At 35.3% G+C, this 26,231-nt stretch overlaps 2 protein-coding genes and 1 pseudogene across 5 annotated transcripts; 2 read left to right on the top strand and 1 right to left on the bottom strand.

The window, feature by feature from the left end:
* Positions 1–3,759: 3,759 nt before the first annotated feature.
* LOC111300859 (inositol oxygenase 1-like) lies at positions 3,760–9,486 on the bottom strand (annotated as a pseudogene).
* Positions 7,444–20,591, top strand: LOC111299144 (uncharacterized). Of its 4 annotated transcripts, XM_089747184.1 has the most exons (22): positions 7,444–8,577; positions 9,738–9,853; positions 10,224–10,432; positions 11,652–11,771; positions 11,984–12,112; positions 12,202–12,327; positions 12,693–12,748; positions 12,823–12,922; positions 13,046–13,163; positions 13,292–13,501; positions 14,402–14,732; positions 15,597–15,690; positions 16,197–16,305; positions 16,554–16,825; positions 16,946–17,073; positions 17,272–17,506; positions 18,252–18,440; positions 18,544–18,833; positions 18,924–19,110; positions 19,195–19,437; positions 19,966–20,051; positions 20,177–20,591. In XM_089747184.1, exons 1-22 carry the CDS (start codon positions 7,742–7,744, stop codon positions 20,322–20,324), a joined length of 4,332 nt encoding a protein of 1,443 aa, XP_089603310.1. In that variant the 5' UTR covers positions 7,444–7,741; the 3' UTR covers positions 20,325–20,591. The 4 variants fall into 4 exon arrangements, with proteins under 4 accessions (XP_089603310.1, XP_089603312.1, XP_089603311.1 ...); XM_089747186.1 differs by lacking the exons at positions 14,402–14,732; positions 16,554–16,825; XM_089747185.1 differs by lacking the exons at positions 16,197–16,305; positions 16,554–16,825.
* A 1,402-nt stretch (positions 20,592–21,993) lies between these two features.
* LOC111299141 (glutathione hydrolase 3-like) lies at positions 21,994–26,124 on the top strand. The gene is made up of 7 exons (XM_022894150.2): positions 21,994–22,326; positions 23,100–23,437; positions 23,696–24,214; positions 24,514–24,749; positions 24,838–25,102; positions 25,273–25,410; positions 25,505–26,124. The coding sequence occupies exons 1-7, from the start codon at positions 22,206–22,208 to the stop codon at positions 25,769–25,771; spliced, it is 1,884 nt and encodes a 627-aa protein (XP_022749885.2). The 5' UTR covers positions 21,994–22,205; the 3' UTR covers positions 25,772–26,124.
* The last annotated feature ends 107 nt before the right edge of the window (positions 26,125–26,231 follow it).

Raw genomic sequence — 26,231 nt, 5'->3', positions numbered from 1 at the left:
CTAAGCTTAAATTTGAATTAATTCCCTTTGATTTAAAATTTTATTAAAATAATTCAATTTAAACTTTAAATGATTCGATTATAATTTATTCAAATTTAAATAACTCAATAAAATAATTTAAAATTTAAATTAAATAAATTTTAATAATTTAATTTAAAACAATCAAAATTTTAATAATTTAAGAATCAAATTTAAAATAATTTCAAATTCAAATCAATTCAAATGTTTTAATTTAAACTCAATCGGATCAATTTAATTTCCACCTCTAGACTTGGGCGTTGTATTCCTCAAGTTCTTCATTTAGAAATTATAGTTTAATTCAAAGAAGTATATCCACCATAAAAAGGAACAAAAAGAAAAACCAACAAATAAAAATTAGTACTTAGCACATATAAAATAAAACTAAGTAAATCTAATTTAAAAATTACATAAATTATAAGATTAAAAAAACTTACATGAGGTGAAACTTTAACTTGGAAGGTTCTATTACATGTCTATTTACCATTTGGAGCACATATGTATCAAAAAATAAAACCTGATTAACTTAGAATATATACTATAATTAATTTGAATGCATTGGATAGGGATTCACCCAATTAATTATTAAATATTACATTAATATAAAATATTATAAATAATAACTTAACTAATTTTAAAATGTTTAGCATGTTAAATTTGTTGAGTTACTAAATAAATTTTTTAAGGTCTAAATTCGATTTAACATTTTTTTTATTAGATTATTCATTAATCTAATACTTTATTCGTTTTCAAATTGTTTGAATAATATTGATTTTCATGGAATTAAAAAATAGTTTTAATTTTAATATATTTAATATTAAAATGAAAGTTTTATTATTTTTAATATTAAAAAATAAAAAATATAAAGAATAGTTTTAAAATATAAAAAATTTTAGATATTTTTAAAAAATTACATAATTTTCTGACATTTCAAATGGGGGATAAAAAATTTAACCGAAGGAATATTAATTCTTTTTAAAATTTAAAATTTCTTTTAATCCTGAAATTTAAAAACTGTTTTCACTTTAAAATTTTATGTAAAAAAATTCCAACTTTTAATAATTATCACTTGTCATGGGAGAGACCGGACAAATTATTTATAATATTAGCAAAGTAAACCCACTTGCCGCCACGAGTGAAGAAGGAAATAAAAGTAAACACTCCCCAATCAAATTGGAGGTTGAGGATCGAGCTGCCGAAATTAAATCACCACCACGAGAAAATTTGCCTTTTCAGTGCAGATTTAGGAAGGGGCTGTCAACGTTTATAGGATTTAGAGGATCTGGTGGGGTTCGTTTGAATTGATAATGAGGGGTTGGGGAGTTTTTCTTTCATATTTTCGCTAGTTCCGTTCCATGGTGAAATTTGAAGTGAGCATGAAAATTGTGAGGGAGAATGGAGCACGTGGCAACCATCAAGAGGGACTCTCTTTTTTTAATTTATCATTTTTTTATTTTTTAAATTAAAATTTTATATTTAATATATTATCTATATATAAATATTATATATTATTAATAAATCAAATTATTTTATTTATTAATAAATAAAATAATAATTTTTAAAAATTTTATTTATTAATAAAATAATATTATTTAATTTATTTTATTAATAAAATAATATTATTTAACTTATTAATAATATATAAAATTTATACATTAATAATATATCAAATATAAATTAAAAAAATAATCAATTTGATAAGTAAAAAGAATTTACATCCCATCAATTTCAAACTTTATACCTACCTGCTCGGTCACTAATTTGTCTCCATACAAGAAAAGTTACTATTAATTTAATTTAAGAAAAGGGGAGGGGGGAGGTTACATATATTTTTTTAAAGAAATAATAATTTAATAATAAATAATTATAATTATTAAAATTATTAAATTTAAAAATAATTACATGAATTAATTGAAATAAATTTTATGTTTTTTTAATTATATTTTTAATGTTCCATTAAATTATTGTAAACGTGCGAAAATTTACTAAATATGGGTTGGTTCAGATATTTTAAGGGATTCTCATTTCTCTATACGATTTCTTGGCCAAAATAAGCACAACCCGCCGTTAAATCAATTATCAATTAAAGATAAAAACATATATGTAAGTGTAGAAACCGATGTCCAGAGCGGTGGGGTGGTAGAGAGGGAATTCTCAACCCTTTGTGGTGACTTGCCCAAAACAAACTTTAGATTCTGAGCACAAATCATTCCACAACTGATAACTATGAACGTCAAAATCAACTTCCCAGTGCCACGTGCTCACGTCCGCTGGTATTGTATATTCACAGGACGAAGAAAGCGGCCACGATGTGACCGTACATCACCACGACTGAGATAGCTCAACCTTGTCTTTTCATTTTACATAACTTTGCATTTTTCTACATTTCTATATATATTATATGCTATATAGGAACAATTTAAATTTGATTTTTGTGGTTCACGATGATACTTGAGTTGAACACATTAACATGATTCATGGAATTTTGTCATGTGTTGGCTTCTATGGAAACCATAGAAGAGCTCGTCCTGTTCAAGCGGAGAAAGAGAGGATAAAATCTAGAGTGCAAAGCAAATGAAGCTATTCTATATGTGCATGCAATATAATGGGTGGGATCAAATGGTTTATTTCTTATCGACCCAAATGCAACCCACAAGTTGTGAAAGCAATCAGAAAGAAAATATCTATGTGCATGCAATATAATAATGGGTGGCTCCATGTAATTAATTACTTGAGTACTAAACAAATGCATGTGAAACTATAATGCCTTGCTTGCTGTGCCTCTGAATCTTTAAAGTTGCCTTCTTTCTAAAGATTGGGGCAGCAAAGTTGGCAGAAGAACAAGGTACAAACTCTTTATTTTAAAGCTGAAGATTGAAGAGAATGATTGCCTTTTGTTGGCCCAATTGTCTAGAAAACAAATATATGCTTCTTGCTTTTGATAAGTATGTTAAGTCGAGTATCAAGCCTATCTAAAACTACAGTAGGTTGGACGACGTCAATTGGCAAGGCCCAAGGTTTCTTGGTATAGGTCCCGAAAAGTTAAATTTAGAATTCAACCATATTAATCCGTTTACAAATATAAATTATAATTATAATTAAATATTATATTTGTATAAAAAAATTATTGAATAATCAAGCAAATCAATCTTGTACATTTCGATAAATTATGATAGCCTATACTGTTGTTAAAATAAAAATAGCCTAATCCTAAAGATATTAATTTTATCCAAATTAAATTAGGAATTCAAAGAAATTGTTTTCTGACTTCATGCAAATCTCAGGTGTATAGCTAATTGACTTCATGCAAATCTTGTTAGTGGGCCATTAAACGGGGGAATCAGCCGAATCTTCAGAAAGTTCACCATAGTATTAATTAGCAGAGTGTTATTTATATATATATATATATCTATATATATATATATATATATATATATTGACTGTTTGAGAAATTTGTGGTGAAGCTTAAGCTTACTAGTCGGAGGCATTCATCAGATAGACTGAGACAATTGATATATTGAACACAGGATTAAAGATTTGACAAGTCCATTCGCAGAAGTTACATTATTATTCGATCAGGGCCATTGATGCTTGGATTACGTATTATTCCACACTTCAAACGCAAGAACAAACTTTAGCTAGCTAAAATACGTACGTTAATAAACTAGACGACATAAAGATTGTGCAAATATAGTGGCATGAACAACCACTCTACGCCATGTTATTCCTTGCCCTTTTCCTTCACCACTTGAGTTTCTCGGGAAAGTACCGCAAGGTAAATGAAGAAATAAAAGAGTAAGAAAACATTGCGATAACAACTAGTATTTTTTAATGGACATGAATAATACATTTGAAGTCAGCAATGTGGCTGCGTAGAATATGGTGTATTTATCTATATATATATATGTATACATATACCTTCTGGATGAGGGAGAGATAGTATGGCTCCACTTCCTCCACGTTGATCCTGACCTTGCTTTTGCTATACAGATCATATTTGCTGCACAGGGAAAACAAACTAATGGATGATCACCCCTATCTATGAACTGAATTGAATGAGATTCCAGGTTAATTAGTTTTGAGTTGTAAGTTAATGCTGATGTACTTGAACACTTTGAGCCACTTCAACATCTCCTTGTCCTCATCATTCATCAGGTAAGTATAGGATCCAGATCGGTGCAGTGCTGTCCTTATCAAAGAGCAAAAAATTTTCAATAAAAATCATCTCAGCCATTTAACATTATTTGCTCCAATCCTAGTTGTTCTCTGATTTGAATTACAGGACTCACCATAGAAGGAATGGAACCTGATGATAAAGAGACTAGCTGGTGGAAGGGTGGTGTTGTTTACCCTTGGCAACCTGTCAATTTATAAAAAGTTCCCATGTCATTGTTTCACCGGGGAGAAAATATAGAAAAACTTGATAAGACAAAAAAGAAGTTAAGAGTTGATGTAAGTTCAGATGAAGTCACTATCACCAGATACATGTATTCATCATGGCCCCATGACTTAGTAACTTTATCAAGTCCACAGTTCTCTGTATAGACTCCCAACTTTGTCTTGAGAGCTGGCTTCTGATCGTCCGGATTTTCCTTGAAAAACTGAAGGGAAAAAGAAATTAGTTGAAGTTTGGTTTTCAATCTGAAAGAGAACATTTATGTATAAATTGTAAGGAGATAAATTTACATGGTAGTGTACAATAGACTCATCAAAAGCGCATCCGAGAGGAAACGTGTCACCTAGCAATAAAAGACACACACCACCAAGTTACATGTACAGGCTTTGGAAAGTCTATCTCCCATTGCTAAGCTGTTGATGAAAGATCAAACGTACCAACCACCACACAGTGGCTGAGCACCGAATTAGGGATGCAGCAGAACTTTCCCCAAGTCTGCAACGTGTGCACATTGTAATTAAACATCAGTATTTTGCTCGTGCTATCATACATGTGTAATTCTGTTGTCAGATATGCATGCGGATTAATATAAACTTGCAAGGAAATAAAGCCAGCGCTGGGTGCCGATTGTAAACCGTGGATGAGGGCAGTGAGATGGAGCCAGTCTTCATCAGGGTAATCCTGGCGAATGGCTTCAGCACTCTGAACTAGGTGCTCGATTTGTGGCTCCTCGAGATCAGGGTCACTCTCGTCCACGTATTCGTTGAGTAGCTCGCAGCATTCCCAGATGCTCATCACTGCCTTATCAAGTTTCTCGTACTGTTCTTTCTTCTTCTTAGCCCGTGTGACAATATTTATCGTACCAATCATCTGCAATTGGTCTCTCTCTTAGCCTTAGGGGTAATTACTGTGTAGATAGTAGTAATTATTGATTTAGTTGTTAATTGCTAAAACAGGACAAATGAATCAGATTTTTGGTGCATTAATAGCGAATAAAATGTGGTTAAACACCCAGATAACCAAAGAAAATTATCCGAAAAAAGAACTAAACAATTAAACACCCAGATAGGAAGAAAACTTCACAAATTCATAGGTTTGATTGATGTGATTCTTTCTGTAGAATTCCTCCACGATCGCTTTTCTCAGGCTTTCCTTCTCATAGTCCCTACCAACCAATGAGACACACATTTCTCCGTTAGCATATAGTACAAAAAAGATCAGTGATTTTTTGGATAATAGCTGTAAAATTATTAAGCAATTAGTCCAGGACTCCAGGTCTTTAAAACTGAGTAACTGAGCATAGAATTAAACCCGAAGTTATGGCCAAAGACATTGCTCCCGGGGACAACAAAGCCACCATCAAGCTGCAGTTCTCTCATCACTTCTTGCTCCTTCTCCTTCACATTATCAAATTCAACTACGGCGGCAGTGGCGGCGGTGTTGGCATTGTCAGTAACGGGCTGATCTGCTCAGAACAAAAACAAATGAAACTTTTAACGTCATAAAAATCTGACAAACGTGATCATGAGAACTGAACTGAAAATTAATACATACAAAAAAAGCGTAAAAGGTTTTAACATAAGAAGATATAAGGGCTTAGGCAAATCGAAAGGGACAATGTACCAAGAATAATAACCGTCATGTTGGCAGAAGGATCGATATGAAAGGGTATGAAATAAATATTGCAAGGGAGAGGCAAAGCAAAGGAACTGTAGTGAGCTCAACGTATGAAGAGCTCCCCTTTTATAGGGCCAGATTCTTGGCATTGCTAAGTCAGATTGCTTGCGAGAACTAGCAAAGGGGCATGTTTTTTCAGATGAAGTTACGAGTTAGGCCACTTCTGTTTGTCATTGGTTAGGAATCTTCATTTTTCCTACGATGTTCTAAAAACAATTCACTGTTGGAAATCATGCTGGATTTTGGTAAGTTTGAGGTTTTAAATATTATATACTTGATTCATAATATGCCTGTAAATTGCCAAAATAAATGATCGATCTGTTTAGCTAAAACCAGAGACGGTTTTAAACCCGGGTTCGGCGTGTTCAACTCCGAGGCAGTGCTCAGTAGCAAAGAAACTAGTGGCATTATGGTAGTTGTGAATAGCGGCAAGGCTAGGAGATAACGACAATATAACGGAAAAAACAGCAAATAATAACGGAGATAACGACAATATAAGGTTGTCTTATCCAAAATCAATAAATTAACAGGTGAAAATTACACATCAGACGTCTGACGGTTCGCGTCAACCTAAGAATCTTCACTGAGCTGACGTGTCCATTTGATAGGCCCTCAACCTGTTAATTCTACACCTCACGTTGCTCTTCACCGTCCATACCCCGTTACGCCTGGCAGCACCCCTGCTAATTCTACTCTCCTGCAGTCTCTTGTGACAATATTGGAATATTGGAATCAATCCCAGGCTTATAGAAATTGACGCACAACGTCATGCTCTCCCAAATTTGTTAATTTATCTAAATTTTGTTACTTGGAAAATAATGGGGGCAAAGGTTAAGACTTTAGAGTCAGGAGGGAAGGGGGCGGGGGCTGACTTGGGCCGTTGGGAGTCCCTAGGACCTTATATTTTGAGAGAAATTGTGGTCGAGTCAAAAATTTGCAGGTTAAAAAAAACACGAGACAAGAGTACTTCAACATGAACATAACATATATGGCAGAAATGGGCTTATGCGAATGGTGTGAGCTTCTCAATGCCATTGTAGATGATAGTGATCTTGACTTTTTCATACACTTTTAAATGTTGACTAATGGAATGATTAAAAGATAAATTGTTTAAGATTAGTTAAGTCATTTATTAAAAAAGATATTTTTGAAAAAAAAAGAAAGAAAGTGAAGAGTAAATTTTTGGATACGATCAGGAACTTCCATTAAAAAACAGCCTGACTGTGTCATAAAAGAAACCCCCAAAACAAAGAAAAGTTAGTATTAGTGGAACTTGAATTGGGCCTCGAGTCTGGGCTGTATTCCAAGAAAAAGGCGTAAGTATACAAAGAACTGACAGTTGCCACGCGCGTGGGAGGTGTCAGTGTTTACTAGTTCCCCTTCCCTACCCGTCTCTCTCTCTCTCTCATTTTTTTCTTCTATTTCCCTCGCTCCATCACCATTGTCTTTTTCTATTCTATGAACCTGGATCTAACCCCCATCCCAGAACACCAGAAATAGCCTTACAACTTCTACATATTTTCAGTTCTACCGCCATTTCATTTCAGTTCAATTAAACCCCAACTGATAAATTGATAATTCATACTACCCATTTACACAATCAGTTTTTTGGCCCAATTTGTCTTTTCATCTTGGGTTTGTTTTCTGTAAATGAGTCTCAGCTGTTTTGAATGGCTCAATTTTCTTATTTTCTTTCTCTTTTTCTTTATTTTCGCTATAAACCCTTGTGTCTCCGTTGATCAAATTGATGAATTCTCGATCATCGCATTCGACCTCGACTCTTTTCACGGGGACTACACTCCGCCTTCGCCCCCTCCGCCTTCACTGCCACCGCTTCCTCCGTCTCTCTCGTGCGAAGAAGATTTAAACGGAATTGGGTCTCTCGATACCGTCTGCGAGATTAATTCCAGCTTGGATTTTCAAGGCGACGTGTATATAGCAGGAAACGGCAGCTTCCACGTGCTTCCTAATGTCGTTTTGAGTTGTCCTATAAGGGGCTGCTCGATTACGATCAATGTGAGTCGTGGGGAATTCATTTTGGGTCAAAACTCTGGCATTATTGCCGGGACAGTGTTCGTTTCAGCTTCGAATGCGAGTTTCTTAAAAAGTTCAGTGGTAAACGTAAGTGGCTTAGCCGGTCAACCCCCGGCTCAGACCAGTGGAACCCCTTCAGGGATTCAGGGCGCAGGCGGGGGTCACGGAGGGAGAGGCGCAAGTTGCGTTTCGGATAACACGAAACTTCCGGACGATGTGTGGGGAGGAGATGCTTACTCTTGGTCATCTTTGGATAAGCCATGGAGTTACGGTAGTCAAGGAGGGACGACTAGTAAAGAGGAGGATTATGGAGGGGGAGGAGGTGGGAGGATAAAGTTTGAGGTGGAGAAGACGGTTGAAGTTGGAGGGAATTTGTTGGCCAATGGAGGTGATGGTGGTGTAAAAGGTGGTGGAGGCTCTGGTGGAAGCATTTTTATCAAGGCTCATAGAATGTAATTTAATTTGTTCCCCCCTGCTCATCAGTTTTATAGGATTCACGAGAGTTTTAATTGCTATAGTGATATAATTGTTTTGTGTAGTTTATGATTGATTTATGATGCTTTGAGTTCGTGTTGGGATTTGTATCTATCGTTTTCGGTAAATAACTTTGCCAAATGGTCCCATTTTCTTATGCATAGACATAACTTTCTAAGCATGATCAAAGATGGTGCATTTATAAATTTATTGCAAATATGACATTGTATTTGTTTTTGTCATTGAGGATGTTGTGGTTATAAATTACGAGGCCATGGTGCATCATGTGAGAATAAGGGTGAGGATGAAAATAAAAAATTAGAGAAAGTCAAAGTAAAGTTGAAGTTTGAAGAGAAGAGCTGCATTATCTTCTGGAGGAACTTGTGGCATTTTTAGAACAGAGAGTTGAGTTAATGTATAACATATTAAGGACATTCAGAATTAGGCTAAAGAGTAGAATGATGATTAAAATTGGTGTTGGAATATTATTACTGGGATTACCAGATGTGCTTTTCCTGATATTTTTCCTTTCTTAGCTTACACTCTACTGCAAAATAGATGAAATTTATGTGGACCAACATCTTGAGAAATCCTATACTTTTTCTCTCATACTTATGATGTTGAATTTATTATATGCTCCTTATGCTTGAAATTTATGGCAGAGTGAGTTTCTTCAAAATGCCACTTCTGCTGTAGTTTGGCTTCCTTCAGACTGTTTTTTTATTATTGAAATATGTTATCCATGTATACGTTAATAATTTTAGCACTTGGACTTGGTGAGAGAATTAGCAGCTTGTGTTTCTCTGTTACTGTATGATGTGCACATGGAATGGATTTTCTCACAAAGTTAAAGGTCATTCACTCATTCGATCTACTATTAAAGTCATGCTGAACTTTCTGTGATTTTGAACTTGTGGTGCCTCTTTTATTCTTTAATGTAATTTCTTCTCTGTTTAAGAGGAAAAAGTTGGGTTGTATGTTTGATGTTGCTCCATCTCCTTATATTTAGTACTCGTATTTTCCTGCAGAATACTCCTTTGTCGTCTATTTTTAGCTTATAGCTAAATAGTTCACTATAATTTTTTATTAATAAATGGATTATAAATTTTGTAATAATAATCTTCTTATTGGAAGACAGGACTGGAAGTGGCAGGATAAGTGCTTCTGGGGGGGATGGATTTGCTGGAGGTGGTGGTGGAAGAATTTCAATTGATGTTTTTAGTAGGCATGATGATACAGAATTCTTTATTCATGGTATGTTTTGGGCTTCAATGTAAATTTCGTATCCTTAAATAAAAGTCAGTAAACTGCCTGTTCAATGATTCTAATGAGAAGTTAATTTGTGAATTTTGCTAAAGCACTATTGGAATTGGGAACCTATTATATTCTTATTGTTTAAAATACAACAACGTAAGCTTAAGTTGTTTATAGTAACTTTATTTATAAAATTTTACATGTCAACTTACAGAAACAATTAAATGTTAAATATTGAAGAGAGAAAGAAAGTAGGGAAGAGAGGTTAAAGTTGCTTGGAGCCAAAACTTCATCCTGTTTGTAATATTTTTTCTTACTGAAAGGTGTAGTCTAATATCTTGTTACCTCCATTGTGTCGTCTTTTTTGCAGGAGGAAAAAGTTTTGGCTGTCCTGATAACTCAGGTGCTGCAGGTACATATTATGACGCTGTGCCTCGGAGTTTAATAGTTAGCAATCACAACATGTCCACAAGTACTGACACACTTCTAATGGAGTTCCCTAAACAATCACTTTGGACAAATGTATACATCCGAGATCATGCCAAGGCTTCTGTTCCTTTGCTTTGGAGCCGCGTTCAGGTCATTGAATAACTAAATCTTATGTTCTTATTTGAATACACTCTATATTTATTGCCTTTTTTAGTTAAGTGATTTAGTTTTAGGGGCACCCTGTTTCATGTATTTATGCGGTTATTCGTTGTAGGGAGGCACTATGTATTTTGCAATTGCTTGATTTTTTGTCTCATTTCTAAAAGTTTGAATTAGAATTAGAATTTAAATAAATTAGATGATTTGTCCCAACAAAAGTTTGAATCAGATGGTAGCTTGAGTCATTTGTTGAAAATTAAGTGATTAAAACGGTATTTAGGAATCAGGATACTTCAACTTCTGATGAATAGTATAATAGACTTTTACTCTGATCCTGATGTAACAATGTTGGAAACAAGTTGAAAATCTCAATTTTTAAGGGAATGACATTTAGATCCCCAAAAATTAATGGTTATAGTTGTCAAATAATGGAGTGGACGCTAAACCTGTATTTGACGCTGGATTCCAAGTTAATGTAACAAAAGTTGAGGGTTAGACACAAACAGTCCAGTACGTATGTATGTGGAAAAAATTTTATGGATGATTCTTTGTAAGTTTATCACATTGTTCAATGCATTTATAGTCTCGAAAATCTTGTTTGTCCAATTTAAGTGTGTGTTTGGTTTTAAAAGCAATTTTGTTTTTCTTTTCTAAAAATAGTTTTTATTTTCTATTTTCTAATTTATTGAAAAAAGTGTTTGATAAATGAAAATGAAAAATTATTGTTAAAAATGAAAATATGAAAATGTGTTTGGTGCTGTGTTTATAAAATGTAAAAAGAAAATGAGTTTACAAATACCACAATTGGGTCCACCCATTATATCACAAAAATATTTTGTCCAATTATATTAGAGCACCTGGAAGTTTGAAGGAATGAAAACATGCTGCTGAGCAGAAAGCCTTTTTTTTTTTTTTTCTGTTGGGTGGTGTCAATCTCAGGTTGCTGATGGGATTTGTTTTCGGAATTAACCTTATCCGTGTTTTCATCATTTTCCCTCTTTTGTCTTAGTTCACTTGAATATGGTGAAAACAACTTTTTTTTTTTTTCAAAAACATATGTATTTTCATTCTCATTTTTTAGAAAATGTTTTCAAAATTTAATTACCAAACATGTTTTCACTTTCATAATGGAAAAGGGCTTTATTTTCTGAAACCAATCATAGCCTAATCTTTGTGTTTCTTAATTTTGACATTGTAATATCTTATATAGGTTAGGGGACAAATTCGCTTATCATGCGCTGCGGTGCTAAGCTTTGGACTTGCGCATTATGGTTCGTCTGAGTTTGAATTGATGGCAGAAGAACTTTTAATGAGTGATTCAGTTGTCAAGGCAAGTAATTGTTGCTTTTCTGCTTAACTTGAGCATTCCTAAAGGATATAACAGTTTTACACAATTTTATTTCTGTTAAGTTTATATGCTACTGGGCTCTGCCTCATCTTTTGCCATGTAAAATAGCTACAGTCTAGATTGTCATTGTCCACCACGTTGTTATAATGTTGATGATAGTCTTCACTGTTACTTCTGTCATTTGAAAATAATAGATATTTGGGGCTCTTCGAATGTCTGTCAAAATGCACTTGATGTGGAATTCCAAAATGCTTATAGATTGTGGGGCGGATGCTATTGCAGCGACATCCTTGCTTGAGGCCAGCAATTTGGTAGTTCTCAGGGTAATTAACCTCTCTTATTTTTACATTTAATAAAATAAGCATGATTTATATTGCTTCTAGGTAAGATATGATGTTTTCTGGTTTTTCAGGAATCTTCTATGATACAGTCTAATGCAAATTTGGGAGTTAATGGACAAGGTTTTTTGAATTTGTCTGGACCTGGGGATATGATTGAAGCACAACGTCTGATCCTCTCACTATTTTTCAGTATCAATGTAAGCTGAATGCTCTCCTTGGTTTGATAAATGCATGTAGCTTTTTAGAACAGGAGTTTCCCAGTTCAGAGTTGAAAGGGTCTGGCTAGTCATCTTGGTTATGTATAGGTGTATGAATAGTGCATACAGGAGTATATTCTACATAATTGACAGCTATGGGATCAAAATTTGGGTATAATTTGCTTCACTTCGTTTATTGGTAAACTAGCTATGGCTAATTTTTTTGAGGGTTTTTTTTTCCCTCTTTTGAATTGAATGAAATTTGAAAATTGAAAATATGCTATTTAATTGATGTTCTATTTAGTTTTTGCATTGGCATTACTTGTTGGTGTGCTAATTCTTAGGAATTTCTTCCTAATATGAAGGTTGGACCTGGATCTGTTCTGCGAGGTCCCTTGGAAAATGCCAGTAACAATGATATGTAAGTTAGTAATGTAAAATAATTTGATGCTTCTGCCATTATCTTGTTAAGTATTTAATTTTGGTAACTGGCAGGGTGCCACGGCTGTACTGTGAACTTCAGGATTGCCCTATGGAGCTGGTTCATCCACCTGAGGATTGCAATGTGAACTCCTCCTTATCCTTCACTCTTCAGGTGTTCGGTTAGCTAGCTTGAAATCTAAGTCATATCTTTGTCAGATTAGATTAGAGTTTGCTGCTGTGAGGGTTTTGTGTGTGTAGTGTGCTAATGAATTGTTGGATTGGAATGGCATTGCAGATATGTCGTGTTGAAGATATTATTATTGAGGGCCTTGTAACAGGATCTGTTGTTCATTTTCACTGGGTTAGAACTGTCATTGTCTATTCTTCCGGAGCAATTACCACATCAGCTTTGGGTATGGCTTTTACCTAATTTCCATTTGAACTTTCAATGTGAGTAGCTAATTACTTTTAATATGGAATAATGTTAGACCATTCTAGGATTCAATTATTTGCCCAAGTGTTCTGATTTGGACTGCTCTAGGTTGCACTGGTGGGGTGGGTAGGGGAAAAGTACTCAATAATGGTCTTGCTGGAGGTGGAGGGCATGGTGGCAAAGGTGGGGAGGGATATTATGATGGCAGTTTTATTGAAGGTGGTGTTTCATACGGAGATGCTGATTTGCCTTGTGAACTTGGTAGTGGTAGTGGAAATGATAGTCTTGCCGGTGCAACTGCTGGTGGTGGAATAATAGGTGAGATTCTGAATCTGATGAGATTCTACTCTTTTTATTAATTATTTTATGTTGTTCGCTGTTGTTTTTATGTTGTATTTGAGATGAGACTAAAAAATTTTGACACATCCATCAAAATTGGAGAGTTGTCCTAATACATAATTGTCATTTATTCATGGTGTAGCCTTAGGGTTTGATGCCAGAGGCTTAAGGTTTTAAGTGCTTCTGATGGTACATTTATCTTCTGTTGTGAGGCTATTGTATATTTTGCTTCTCCTTGGTACAATATGCATCTAAATTTATTTAATCAACATTTTAGACACACTTATTCCCAATTATTTAACAACTGTAAACCTTTGTTTTGGAAAAATTTTGCATTACTCCTAATGTCATCAACTTAATGCTTAAATAATAATATGGTAATATCTATTGTAGTTTTATATTTTTGTTCTCTGTAAATATGCAACCCTTTTCATTTTGACTTTTATAAAGTGGCCAAATGCAGAAATTTAGATTAACTTTGATTCATTTTGAGAAATTGCATTGGATTTTTTTTTCAATTCTATATCAGACTCTGAAGTGTTGTTTTCAATTATTATGAGCAGTAGCCTTAATTCAATACAGTTCTTTGCTCTGTCCAACTCATATTCTGAGTGGTGGATATGTCAAAGGATAAGTTGAATTTCAGATATCCTATTATTTGTAAGTAATTTTTCAGATAATGGTTGTGACTTTTTTTTTTCTTTTCTTGTCCTGATATTGATACAAAGAAGAAAAAGTGAGGTATTTCTGTTAGGTTTTCATACATAATTGAAGTTGGGTGATTGTTTGCTGCTATACTGTGGTGACTGTTACTGATGTAATTTGGTTTTTGGCAATGCTTTCTTCTATTAATATTTGGCATATTGTTTGCCTGCACAGTGATGGGTTCACTGGAGCACTCACTATCAAGTTTGTCTGTCTATGGTTCCCTTAGAGCTGATGGAGAAAGCTTTGAAGAAGCTATGAGGAAGCATGACCATAGGACTGTTTCAAACATTGGCCCTGGTGGTGGATCTGGTGGAACCATCCTTTTATTTGTTCATACAATCATGCTTGGTGATTCTTCAGTTATCTCAACTGCTGGAGGACATGGCAGCCCAAGTGGTGGTGGTGGTGGAGGGGGTGGACGCGTTCACGTTCATTGGTCAGATATACCAACTGGGGATGAGTACCTACCCATAGCAAGTGTGAAAGGAAGCATTAACACTAGGTTTGCATTTAATGAGACATGTAACTTGCTTCTTACATTTTGCATCTAATTAAAGATTAAGTTGCCAGCTCCCCTACCCGACACCACCCACCCTGAAGGTCTTCTTCTTGTCACTTAAGCCACATAATAATCATGTACTATTGATGAAATGAATTTGGTAATAGAGGGAGGAAATTTAAATGCATAATCTAATATGCCTTGATAACAAATTATTTTACACTGATATTCTTTGATAGTCTAGAAGCTAATAAATAGTGATTATTCCCAATTTAACATGCTTCTGCAATTTCATCTTGGAAATCAGAAAGGCTACTTAATCTTTGTTCGGTTCTCAGTTAAGCTAAGCACTGAGCAAAGAGGGATGGATTACTAGCTCATTTTGTCCTTTAGATGGCCTCAAGTCTACATTTAGTGCAGAAAATACAGTCCATGTTGAAAAGTCAGTCTGGACATGTGGGCTCTTGTGTTATGACGTATATCATTGAATGCTGGAGGAACAAGAGAGCAAGGAAGAATCAACAGACAATTACATATTGCTGTCAACTTTGAAATTTTTGGGTCATTTATGTTGAGTACTAGCCATCAAGGATCTTCTGAACCTTTGATAATTAAGAGACCTCTTAGTTGTTATGTTCTTAGAAAAGGAATAAAGAAATTCTCTTCCTGGGCTGATTAGGTTCATAAAACTGGAAAGGAGGCATTTCTTGCTTATCAGTGACAGAATCCTCCATTTATCCTTTGAAACTGTACTAAACTTGCAATGCTTTCAATACCTTGCCTGTTGATTGGTGGTTAATTATGCTAGGTTGCGGATTCTTCTTGAAATTATTCAGATTATTAGTGCTGTTTTTTTCCTAATTGCAGGGGAGGCTTTGGCAGAGGTCAGGGTCACAATGGCGAAAATGGAACTATCACCGGAAAGGCCTGTCCTAAGGGGCTTTATGGTATCTTTTGTGAGGTAGATTTGCAAATTCATATCACTTTAGTTTGGACTTGTTTTAATTCTAACAAAGTTAAGCATACCTTTCATTTTGGAAGTGTTTAAAGAGGTAGTTCGCTTAAGATAACTTTCAGTTGATATAAACTGTGGTTGACTGCTCTAAAATTTATTTATGAAATGAATATTGATGCTTTTTCTGAAAAATTGACTTGTTCTCTGCACTGTAGCTATTTCTAAATGTTACCTGGTTGCCTGGATAGTGCTAAATTTTTTCTTACTTACGTATCTTCCCATGACAATGGCATAATCAGAGGCACAATTGGTTATTTGTTGTAACTGTTCATCCTATTTTCTTCACAATTTGAGCATTTCCACTGCAGGATTTTACCTGGTTGCCTGGATAGTGTTAAATTTTTTCTAACTTACGTATCTTCCCATAATAATGGCGTAATCAGAGGCACAATTGGTTATTTGTTGTAACGGTTCATCGTATTTTCTTCACAATTTGAGCATTTCCACTGCAGGAATGCCCTATTGGGACTTTTAAGAATGTCAGTGGATCTAATAGAGTCCTTTGTTATAATTGCCCATCCGATGAGCTTCCAAGTCGAGCCATATATGTTAATGTTCGAGGTACATCTTAAATTTAACTCTAGCTGCTTCTATATGTGGAAGGATGGCTATCTCTCGTTGCATGCATTACTGCAGGCTTCCTCTGCATATTAATTTCTGAAGATTTAAAAGAGTTTGGCTGGTTCTGATTTTTTCTTTTATCATTGCTGTCAACGATACATGGCATTTTAAGGCTTGCTAAGTTGGAGATTGTGGTTTTTTGTGGATAATAACTTTTGTTATTGGTCTCAACCTGCTGTTTGCAACAGGTGGTGTTACTGAAAGCCCCTGCCCTTACATGTGCATTTCTGAAAGATATCATTTGCCACACTGTTACACAGCATTTGAAGAGTTGGTATATACTTTTGGTGGGCCATGGCTGTTTGGGCTTATTCTTTTAGGTCTCCTCGTCCTTTTAGCTCTAGTTCTTAGTGTTGCAAGGATGAAATATGTTGGTGGGGATGAATTACCAGCTCTCATGCCTGCTTGTCGTGGCTCACGAATAGATCACTCATTCCCTTTCCTGGAGTCATTGAATGAGGTTTTTTTTTTCTAGTTTCTTCCACGTACATTTGGTGTTTTGTCCATCATACTGATCAAAATACACACCCGACCGCTTTCTACGTGGTATTCTCAAGGATCTGACTGTTTTATCCATCAGGTTTTGGAGACAAATAGAACTGAGGAATCCCAGAGTCATGTGCACAGAATGTATTTTATGGGACCAAATTCATTTACTGAACCTTGGCATCTACCTCATTCTCCACCAGAGCAAGTAATTGAAATTGTGTAAGTTCTTATTTTTGCCTCCTTGTGATGTGTGATAGTTTGGTGGTGAATTTTCACTTTAATGCTCATCCTTAATTATGGGTTCTGTTCTTCTGCATGGGCAGCTGGGTGGTAAACTATTTTTTTTTTTGAAAGTATAATAGGAAAAAATTATTTTAAATTATATAAAAGAATTTTTGAATGTCGTTTGCATGGCAGATATGAGGATGCCTTCAATAGATTTGTTGATGAGATTAATGGTTTAGCTGCATATCTGTGGTGGGAAGGATCAATCTACAGCATTCTTTCTATTCTTGCATATCCACTTGCATGGTCCTGGCTACAACAACGTCGAAAAAAGAAATTGCAACAGCTCCGTGAATTTGTTCGATCTGAATATGATCATTCTTGCCTGCGTTCTTGCCGTTCACGCGCTTTATATGAAGGGCTTAAGGTACCTTCTTCCAAAATTTGTTCTCAAATTTATTCTATAATTTTGCAGGTGGCTTTTCTTTGGACTTGTTATATGTTAGGGTATCAATAGCCTACTTTTGGAGTTTTAACAGAAAAATATATGCTTTTGCTTTTGTATGTATATCGATGTGGCTATTGGATGGAAGCTGATTGAAACTTAAAAAGAATTTTCAATGATTATGAGTTAGAAGTTCTCTTCTCGTGAAAAAATAGTGATTTATCTTTACAAGGTTTTATCCTGTTGCATGTGCTTGTTCAAATGAAGTGAAATGGTCATGTCTTAAAAAGCAAGTGAATATTTGTGGCAATGAAATCATGGAGGATGTATCTTGTCCTGTCTCTGAAATCTAAATTCCTTGATATATTGCATGATTGTTGCTGTTGGACATGACTTGTTAATGAATGTTGTGGAAGAAATTGAAGAGTGCTTGATTAGTTGTTTGCTATTGATTGGCACATTTATTCTGAAATCTCATTTCTCTAGTATATCATAGAACAACTTATTTGTTAATTGGTCTTTATGGTTTTAACTGTCCTCTGAGATTGAAACAGGCAAATATATTTCACTGACCATGCTCGTAGGCATAAGGTCTCTTCAATTGATTGAGATTGATCTTTCTTGTTGATATTGAACGTTCGCTTGCTTTAACAGGTTGTGTGTCCTTTTGTTTCATGCCAATGGAATTGAAAATTTTAACCCTGATCCTTACTGTGTTACTCTGCAGGTTGCTGCTACCCCTGATACAATGCTTGCATATGTGGACTTTTTCCTTGGTGGAGATGAAAAGAGGGGTGACCTTCCTCCTCGTCTTCATCAAAGATTTCCAATGTCTTTGGTTTTTGGAGGAGATGGAAGTTACATGGCTCCTTTTTCTCTTCAAAGTGATAACATTCTTACTAGCTTAATGAGTCAGGTTTGTTGTTAAATGGTTGTTTTGTGAAAATTTCATCGATGGCTTCTTTTAATGGCTGAGTGCTGTTGTTAAGGCCTATTTTTTGCCTCTTTCTGTTTTGCAGTCTGTTCCACCTACCATATGGTATCGACTAGTGGCTGGTCTAAATTCTCAATTGCGCTTAGTTCGCTATGGACACTTGAAACTTACTTTTGGTCATGTTATTAGCTGGCTTGAAACACATGCAAACCCTACCTTAATTACATATGGTGTACATGTTGATCTTGCATGGTTTCAGCCAACATCGTCTGGTTATTATCAGTTTGGACTTGTGGTATGTGCTACCAGCAATGAAAGTGTTCTGCACTGGACTGAAGGTCAAGATAGATACTTGATGCATATGGAGCAGTCACGGTATCAATTGTTTGATGGTGATTCTCTGGCAGTTAGTTCAAGTATAAAATTTTGCTAAACTCTCGTTATTTATTATTTTGTGATTTGCAGTTGGCGTGGTGCTGCTAGTAGGAGAGACTCAACCGGTTGCTTGGATGCCAGTGAACATATAAGGATATGTCAAAGGATATTTGGAGGAATATTGCATGCTAAAAGCTTACGAACACTTAAAATGAAGAGGGCTATTTGCTATCCCTTTTCCTTTATAGTTTACAATACCAAGCCTGTTGGTCATCAGGTTGCTCATTTTCTTCCCTTTTACGCACATTTGGTTAAAATTTTAGGATGAAATTCTAACTCTGTTCTTCCTTATTATTTGCAGGATCTTGTCGGTTTGCTTGTCTCTATGTTACTTCTAGGAGATTTTAGCTTAGTTTTGCTTACTTTGCTACAGCTGTATTCTATATCACTGCTAGACTCCTTTTTAGTTTTGTTCATTCTTCCTCTTGCAATAGTCTTTCCATTCCCGGCTGGTATCAGTGCCTTGTTCAGTCATGGACCAAGACGATCAGCTGGTCTTGCACGTGTGTATGCTCTATGGAATATTACATCCTTGATCAATGTTGTAAGTTGTTTTGAGGTTATTTTTAGGCTATTCCTAATGTTCAGTAAATAATGCATAGTTTAGAAAATGATATTCATGAAAATGCATAAATATACTAGCTGCACAAATATTGTATTTGCATCTACTAATGCAAGAATGAAAATTTTAATATTTTTTCCATTAATTGCAAAATGATAATGAGTTTCTAAAGCAACTAGATATTTTTTTACATGTTACTGTGCTAGTGGTGTGATTAGTGGAAAAGATGTCATCATCTCTTGGTTCTTTCGAGGCAAAGTCAGTAAAGTTTAATGTGCGACTAGTATTCTTCTGCTTGTTCACGTTGCTGTAGTTATTGCTTAAATAGATGTATGTGACGAAATAAAGGGTTTATAGGTAGTCTATATTGCTCAAACTTGCATGTTGCACTTGCTAGAACAAAGTGAAGCAATGAGTTACGTTCCAACCCTGTCATATCCCATCTCTTCTAGTACCATGGCAAAGAGATTTCAAGCGTTTTTTATCCTGATTATTGCTCTTTTATGATAGGTAACTGCCTTTGTGTGTGGATTTCTACATTACTGGAGCCACTCGAGTAAAAAACATACGAACTTTCAGTCATGGAATTTTAGCATGTAAGCATGTTTTCTTTGTTATCATGACCATGGTTAACTCTAAAAGTTATACTTGTCTAACTAGTAATGAAACGTCTACATTACTGAAGTTTTTATGCCGGCATACGGCATTTTCCCTGGTGCAGGGATGAAAGCGAATGGTGGATGCTTCCTTCCGGATTAGTTGTTGGTAAAATCATCCTAGCACGACTTATTGATTGCCATGTGGCTAACCAAGAAATACAAGACCACTCGTTATACAGCAGTGATCCCGATGTTTTCTGGCAATCATGAAGGCTATTTCTGAATAGTTAGAAAAATGGCCAGCCTTAAGGAAACCTACCCCATTCTTATCTTTTATTCTCTCTTCCCTCTAATATTCCTTTTTTTTCATGGTTAAAAGATTAGGATACATTAGTTTTTTGTATAGTCATTTTGACTCTCCCCTTTGCTTGTGGGTGTGATGAATTGCTGAACGTAATTTGTAAATGATTGATGATATATGGCATTGATAGAGATCACATAAACACACAAGGAAATGAATCATTGTCTGACACTCAAGTTTGATGTCTATACTTTTCACTAGCTTTTTCAGGTGCATGCATGCATGGGTATTTTCTCTACTTTTTTACCAAACACATTGTGGCTATCTGAATCATAAACTGTAGAATCATTTTTTATTGCTTTGAGTTCCTTTTATAGTGATTTCTCAAATAAGGTGAAAATTTGACATAAAAGGAGTCTAATTTTTACCCCCATTTTGTCTTTCTTTTATCTTTCTCATTACTTCAAGTTTTACTGACCATGAAACGTCAGTATTCTACTTTAGGTGAAGTTCATATCCCTTATAAAAGTTCTTTTAATTCACCTTCTGTTCATGATTGAACTCCATTCGGTTATCACTTGTCTTTTGTAATAATTTCTACCCCAATCTCAAGTTGTTGGTTGGGAGTTATTTTCAGAGTCAATTTGGGTTTTTTTTTTTTTTTTTTTAATATTTCTAGTAGTTGGATGAGATTCATTGAACAGGGAGAGCCTCATAGGATATACTGACTGCTACTTCAGTATAACAAATATGTAACCAAAGAATGACTGGTTTAGCTGATGAAAAGATTGTGTTTTTCATTTCGTTAACTGGGTTTGAGTTTGTTAAAAAATTAGGAAAAGATAACTTTTTATTATTTTATTATATTTGACATAAATAAATCTGTTTGAATTAATTCTGGTGTACAATATTCAAAATCTCCTTTTATCACTTTAAAAAATATATAAAATAGCAGATACTAAACTGGACAGTCTAAACGTAGTAGTTGCAGTATTGAGAGAAGAAAGAAAAAAGGGCAAAAACAGGATTCAGGTGAAAGTTGAATTTCCATTAGATATGAAATGCCTTTCCTAAATTATTCAACGTATAAATTTGGCTCTATTTACAAAATAGGTGTCTGAATCTGATTCATATTCACCTTTTTCCACTAGTATTTGTTATGGGTGTTGATGCTATTTCCATCAACTGCTGACAAATTTGGGCAGATACATTAACCATGGTGGGCTCCACAAAATTCTATGTCATTTAAAGAGGAAAGGGTCTCCATTTCCATCGATGAAAGGTCGACGGCCACCGATGTGATAGAATTGCTACCGCAATTACACACGCATATTGATTTTGTGATGGGATAGAAATTAAAATTTTAATATTTTACAAATAAATTAATGATTATTTTATTATTTTTAAAGAGTAATGCTTATTCATTCAAATTATACATTCAAAAGCAAATTGTGATAATTTTATTTATCAAAACATTGATCACCTGCTCATTTTGTATTCCTCGTGTGGTCGAATCACGACGTTAATTTCAAAAAAATTTTGGCCCTTTGTTTCACAATAAATCAAGGAAATAGTGAAAAAACAAAGCATATTGTAACGTGGCAATATTTAATTGGTTGAAGTACAGACAGGGGAAGCTTGTCCAGTTCATTGTCTGAATTTTTTTTGCATCTTGTTTGCTGAAGCAAATTGGCAACAGCCTTACATTCATATTTATGTAAGTTTCATTTAGAATCCCTGACCTGAAGATGGTGATGGTATATCTACCAGTTCACCTGTACACCTAACTTCTGTGAAACTCTTTCTGTTTTCTCTGGAAAGATAAAAAGGCACCCAAAAAAGACAAGCACATGGGGCGACAAAACATGGAAACTCCGCTTTTGGACACTCATCTTTTGGCAAATGAGGAGAGGAGAAACAAGAATTGGGGCAGAGCTCTTCGGTTCTTCCTTGTTTTCTTAACCTTCTCTAGTCAGTTTCTTCCTCTCTTCACTCTGCTTTTAGTCTTTTTCTGTTTTTCTGGTATCTTGATTTTAAAATTCCCATAAAGACTCTTTCTGTTTTGCTGGGTTTCCAGGATTAATTTCCCTGGTTTTATCTATTTCATGAAAGTCAACGATTCTCTGTTAATTCCCTGCCATGAGAATTCCGTAACCAAAAGAATACATATACTAAAAATGACCCATTTTAGAAGTCAAATGCGCTTAGAATGAATATTTAGCCGCATTTTGATTGATTTCTGTTTATAAAAGGGTGGTAATGAAATATAATTTTGATCTTGGGATCATTAGTTTTCGAAAAATATGTTAGTTTTTTTCACATTCTCCAAGTTTACATCTGAATTTTTCTCTCTCATTCAGTTTAAGTTCATAAGCGTTCTAAAAATCTACCACCATGTGAAAAGAAAAAAAAAAATCTAAATTCTAAGTAGAGGATTATTTCGGGTTTTATATGGCAAGAAGCCTTGATATTTTACAATAGAAGGATTGCCAGATTATTCATCATTTCTGTGCCAATGTTTTTAAATAATATCCTAAGTTTCCTTATTGATCCTTTAATTATAATCATGAAATTGGAGGAACATTTTGCTGGCGATATTTTGTGAACATATGTCAGAAGAAGTTACCTTTTATGGCTTTAAATTTTTCAACAAATTAAAACCTTTTTGTTTGTTAAAAAAATGTCCCCTTTTTTCCTAGTCCTATGAAATTCCTATTAATGAAGATAGATTCTCGTTGTTTCAGTTGTAGGCCTAATATTTAGAGACGACAGGAGTTACTTGTTTGTCAAAGGAGGAAACAAGTACAATGAAAGGATTGAAGTTCATGGCACTGACAGCGTCCAGTCAGAACAAGGTGTTGTTGCTGCCGATGATGGTCGTTGTTCTGAAATTGGTATACTTATGCTCAAGAAAGGTGGACATGCGGTGGATGCTGCAGTGGCAACAGCACTATGCGTTGGAGTTGTCAATCCAATGTCTAGTGGAATTGGAGGTGGAGCATTCATGATTGTCAGGTCTTCGTCAACTTCACAAACCCAAGCTTTTGATTCGAGAGAAACAGCTCCCTTAGCTGCGTCACAGGTTTATAATTCTCTCTTTCAGCAATATTCTAAGACAAAGTTGATCTATTATGGTTGTACCCGATGGCATTATTGGTTCAATCTTTTATTCTAAGTAATCAAGTATTTCTTCACAAATGCCATGATGATCAACAAGTCATTATTGGAGTAAGTTGGTATGGGTCCAGTAGAGTTTAAGGTTGAACCCCATAAAAGCATAATGAAATTAGTTTTTGTTTTGATTGTGCCTGTTAATATTGTAGTAATTGTTAACATGCAGAATATGTATGATGACAATATCAAAGCCAAGTACAAAGGTGCGTTGTCAATGGGAGTTCCTGGTGAGATTGCTGGCCTTCATGAAGCTTGGTTGAGGTATGGTCGATTAGCTTGGAAGACATTATTTGAGCCTGCAATAAAACTTGCTAAAGAGGGATTTGTGGTTGCTCCATATCTTGGATTAAACATTGCTGCGAATGCACGTACGATCATGAATGACCCTGGCTTAAGGCAGGTGTTTGCACCAAATGGTAAGTTGTTACAAGCAGGTGAGAAGTGCTATAATGTAGAGCTGGTCCATAGCCTTGAGGAAGTGGCAGAACAAGGACCAGGAGCCTTTTATAATGGAACTATTGGAGAGAAATTGGTAAAAGATGTGAAACAGGTTGGTGGGATTTTGACAATGGAGGATTTAAGGAATTACAAGGTAGAAGTTATAGATGCAATGGCTGCAAATGTAATGGATTACACTATATACGGAATGCCACCTCCTTCAAGTGGAACACTTGGGCTGTCTCTGGTGCGTAACTATACTTTCTTCTCACTTCATTTAGTCTATTTAGTTATCTGGTACAGCATATCACGAAATGACTTAGAGCTTGTAGTAGACTATTGTATGTTTAAGAATGCCAACAGCTGCGTGGGTTGTTGGTAAAGTGCTTGACTCTTAATTTCAGTGATTAGGGTTCAAATTCTGGTACCCTTATGTATAAGTTATTTGGAATAATGCATGCTTAGTTTGACTAAATTCAAAATTCCAGGCTTTAGATCATATTAGCATTGGGACTGGGTGTTCTAAACATTGATGAAATGAAACAGGTTATGAACATCTTTGACAGCTATGGAAGTGCTGATGCTGCAAAGGGAGATCTTGGTCTGCATCGCCTGATAGAAGCATTGAAACACATGTTTGCTGAACGAATGAACTTGGGTGATCCTGATTTTGTAGACATAACCAAATATATATCAGAAATGCTTTCCATTTCTTTTGCAAAGCAAATTCAGGAAAAGATATTTGACAACACCACTTTCCCTACAGAGTACTATATGTACAGGTATAAATTATGCACTTGTCTATACAAACAAACTCAGATGTTTATCACAACGTGGTGATTTCTGAGCTTTCTAATCTTTCATTATCAGATGGAGTCAACTGAGGGACCAGGGAACTAGCCATTTCTGTGTTGTAGATGCAGAGCGCAATGCTGTATCAATGACAACCACCGTAAATTATCCTTTTGGAGCTGGAGTGCTCTCTCCTTCTACAGGTATCGTGGTTAACAATGAGATGGGTGATTTCTCAGCACCGACAGAGATATCTCCTGACATGCTCCCTCCTGCTCCAGCAAATTTGATTAGACCAAACAAGAGGCCTCTATCTTCCATGACACCCCTTATTATTACCAAGGTTTAGAAAATTCGACCGCAGCTCTTACTTTTTCTTCCAAGTATAATAAAATTGTTTGTCCTCAACTGAACTAGTCTTTCATTTTAAGCGTCATCAAAAGTTCAGATTATCTTATAACTTCCATTGTTTTTTCTCTTTCACTAACCTTACTTGATACCTCTTTTGGGCAGGATAACCAGCTGGCCGGGGTTATTGGTGGCAGCGGTGGGATGAACATAATACCAGCAGTAACCCAGGTTTTCCTAAATCATTTTATCTTGGGGATGGAACCTTTAGCTGCAGTTCATCGTCCAAGGATCTATCACAGGGTACGACTTGTTTGAATTCATAGACATAATAGGTGAAATTGGTATTCTTGTATTTGAAAAAGTATCCAATGAACTTCATCTTGGTTTCCTGCAGCTAATACCAAATGTAGTTTCATATGAAAACTTGACTGTGATTGATGGTGATCACATCGAGCTTGCGGAGGAGACAAAGATTTTCTTGAAAGAAAAGGGTCATCAGCTGGTGGCCAAGTCAGGTGGGGCTGTCGTCCAGTTTGTTGTTCAAACCCTCCAAAACCCCATCAAAATGGGCCGAAAAAATGGAAATGATTCCAACATATATCATGGAACATTAACTGCTGTTAGTGACCCTAGAAAAGATGGGAAGCCTGCAGCACTTTAATCCATTTGTTTGAGGGGTTAGAAGCCTTAAGAAAACAGAGCGATCCTTGAATCATTTCCAGGATAAATCTGTAATTATGAGGAAGTATGACTGTAATCATTTCCAGGACTTCTGTATCACATCAAGTTAAAATTTGTAAATTTTAGATGCAACTTCAGGTAGTCATTCTTGGTCGGAAACAATGTCTTATCATCGCATGAAACTTCTTTTCAGTGTGATCGAATACTGTATCTCCGATCAAGACGCAAGCTCCCAATAAATGCTCAAGTGTCTTGGGATGTTTGAATAAGTTGCCAAGTATCAGTTTTCAAAGTAATATCCCAGTTCATGTCTTACCCTTTTGGGAACAGAAATATCACTGTGAATTTAGAATCCTGAAGACTATCATAACGCCCGACTTGAACACATATGCCACTAGGCCATCTCAATGCAATATGACTGGAGCAAATGTTGTATTGTG

This window comes from Durio zibethinus, chromosome 18 (assembly GCF_047325235.1).
Source record: "Durio zibethinus cultivar Kanyao isolate XHJ-2024 chromosome 18, ASM4732523v1, whole genome shotgun sequence".
In the NCBI taxonomy this organism is placed as follows: domain Eukaryota; kingdom Viridiplantae; phylum Streptophyta; class Magnoliopsida; order Malvales; family Malvaceae; genus Durio; species Durio zibethinus.
Note: the sequence above shows the minus strand (reverse complement) of the source record. Positions and strands in the feature narration are given on the sequence as shown.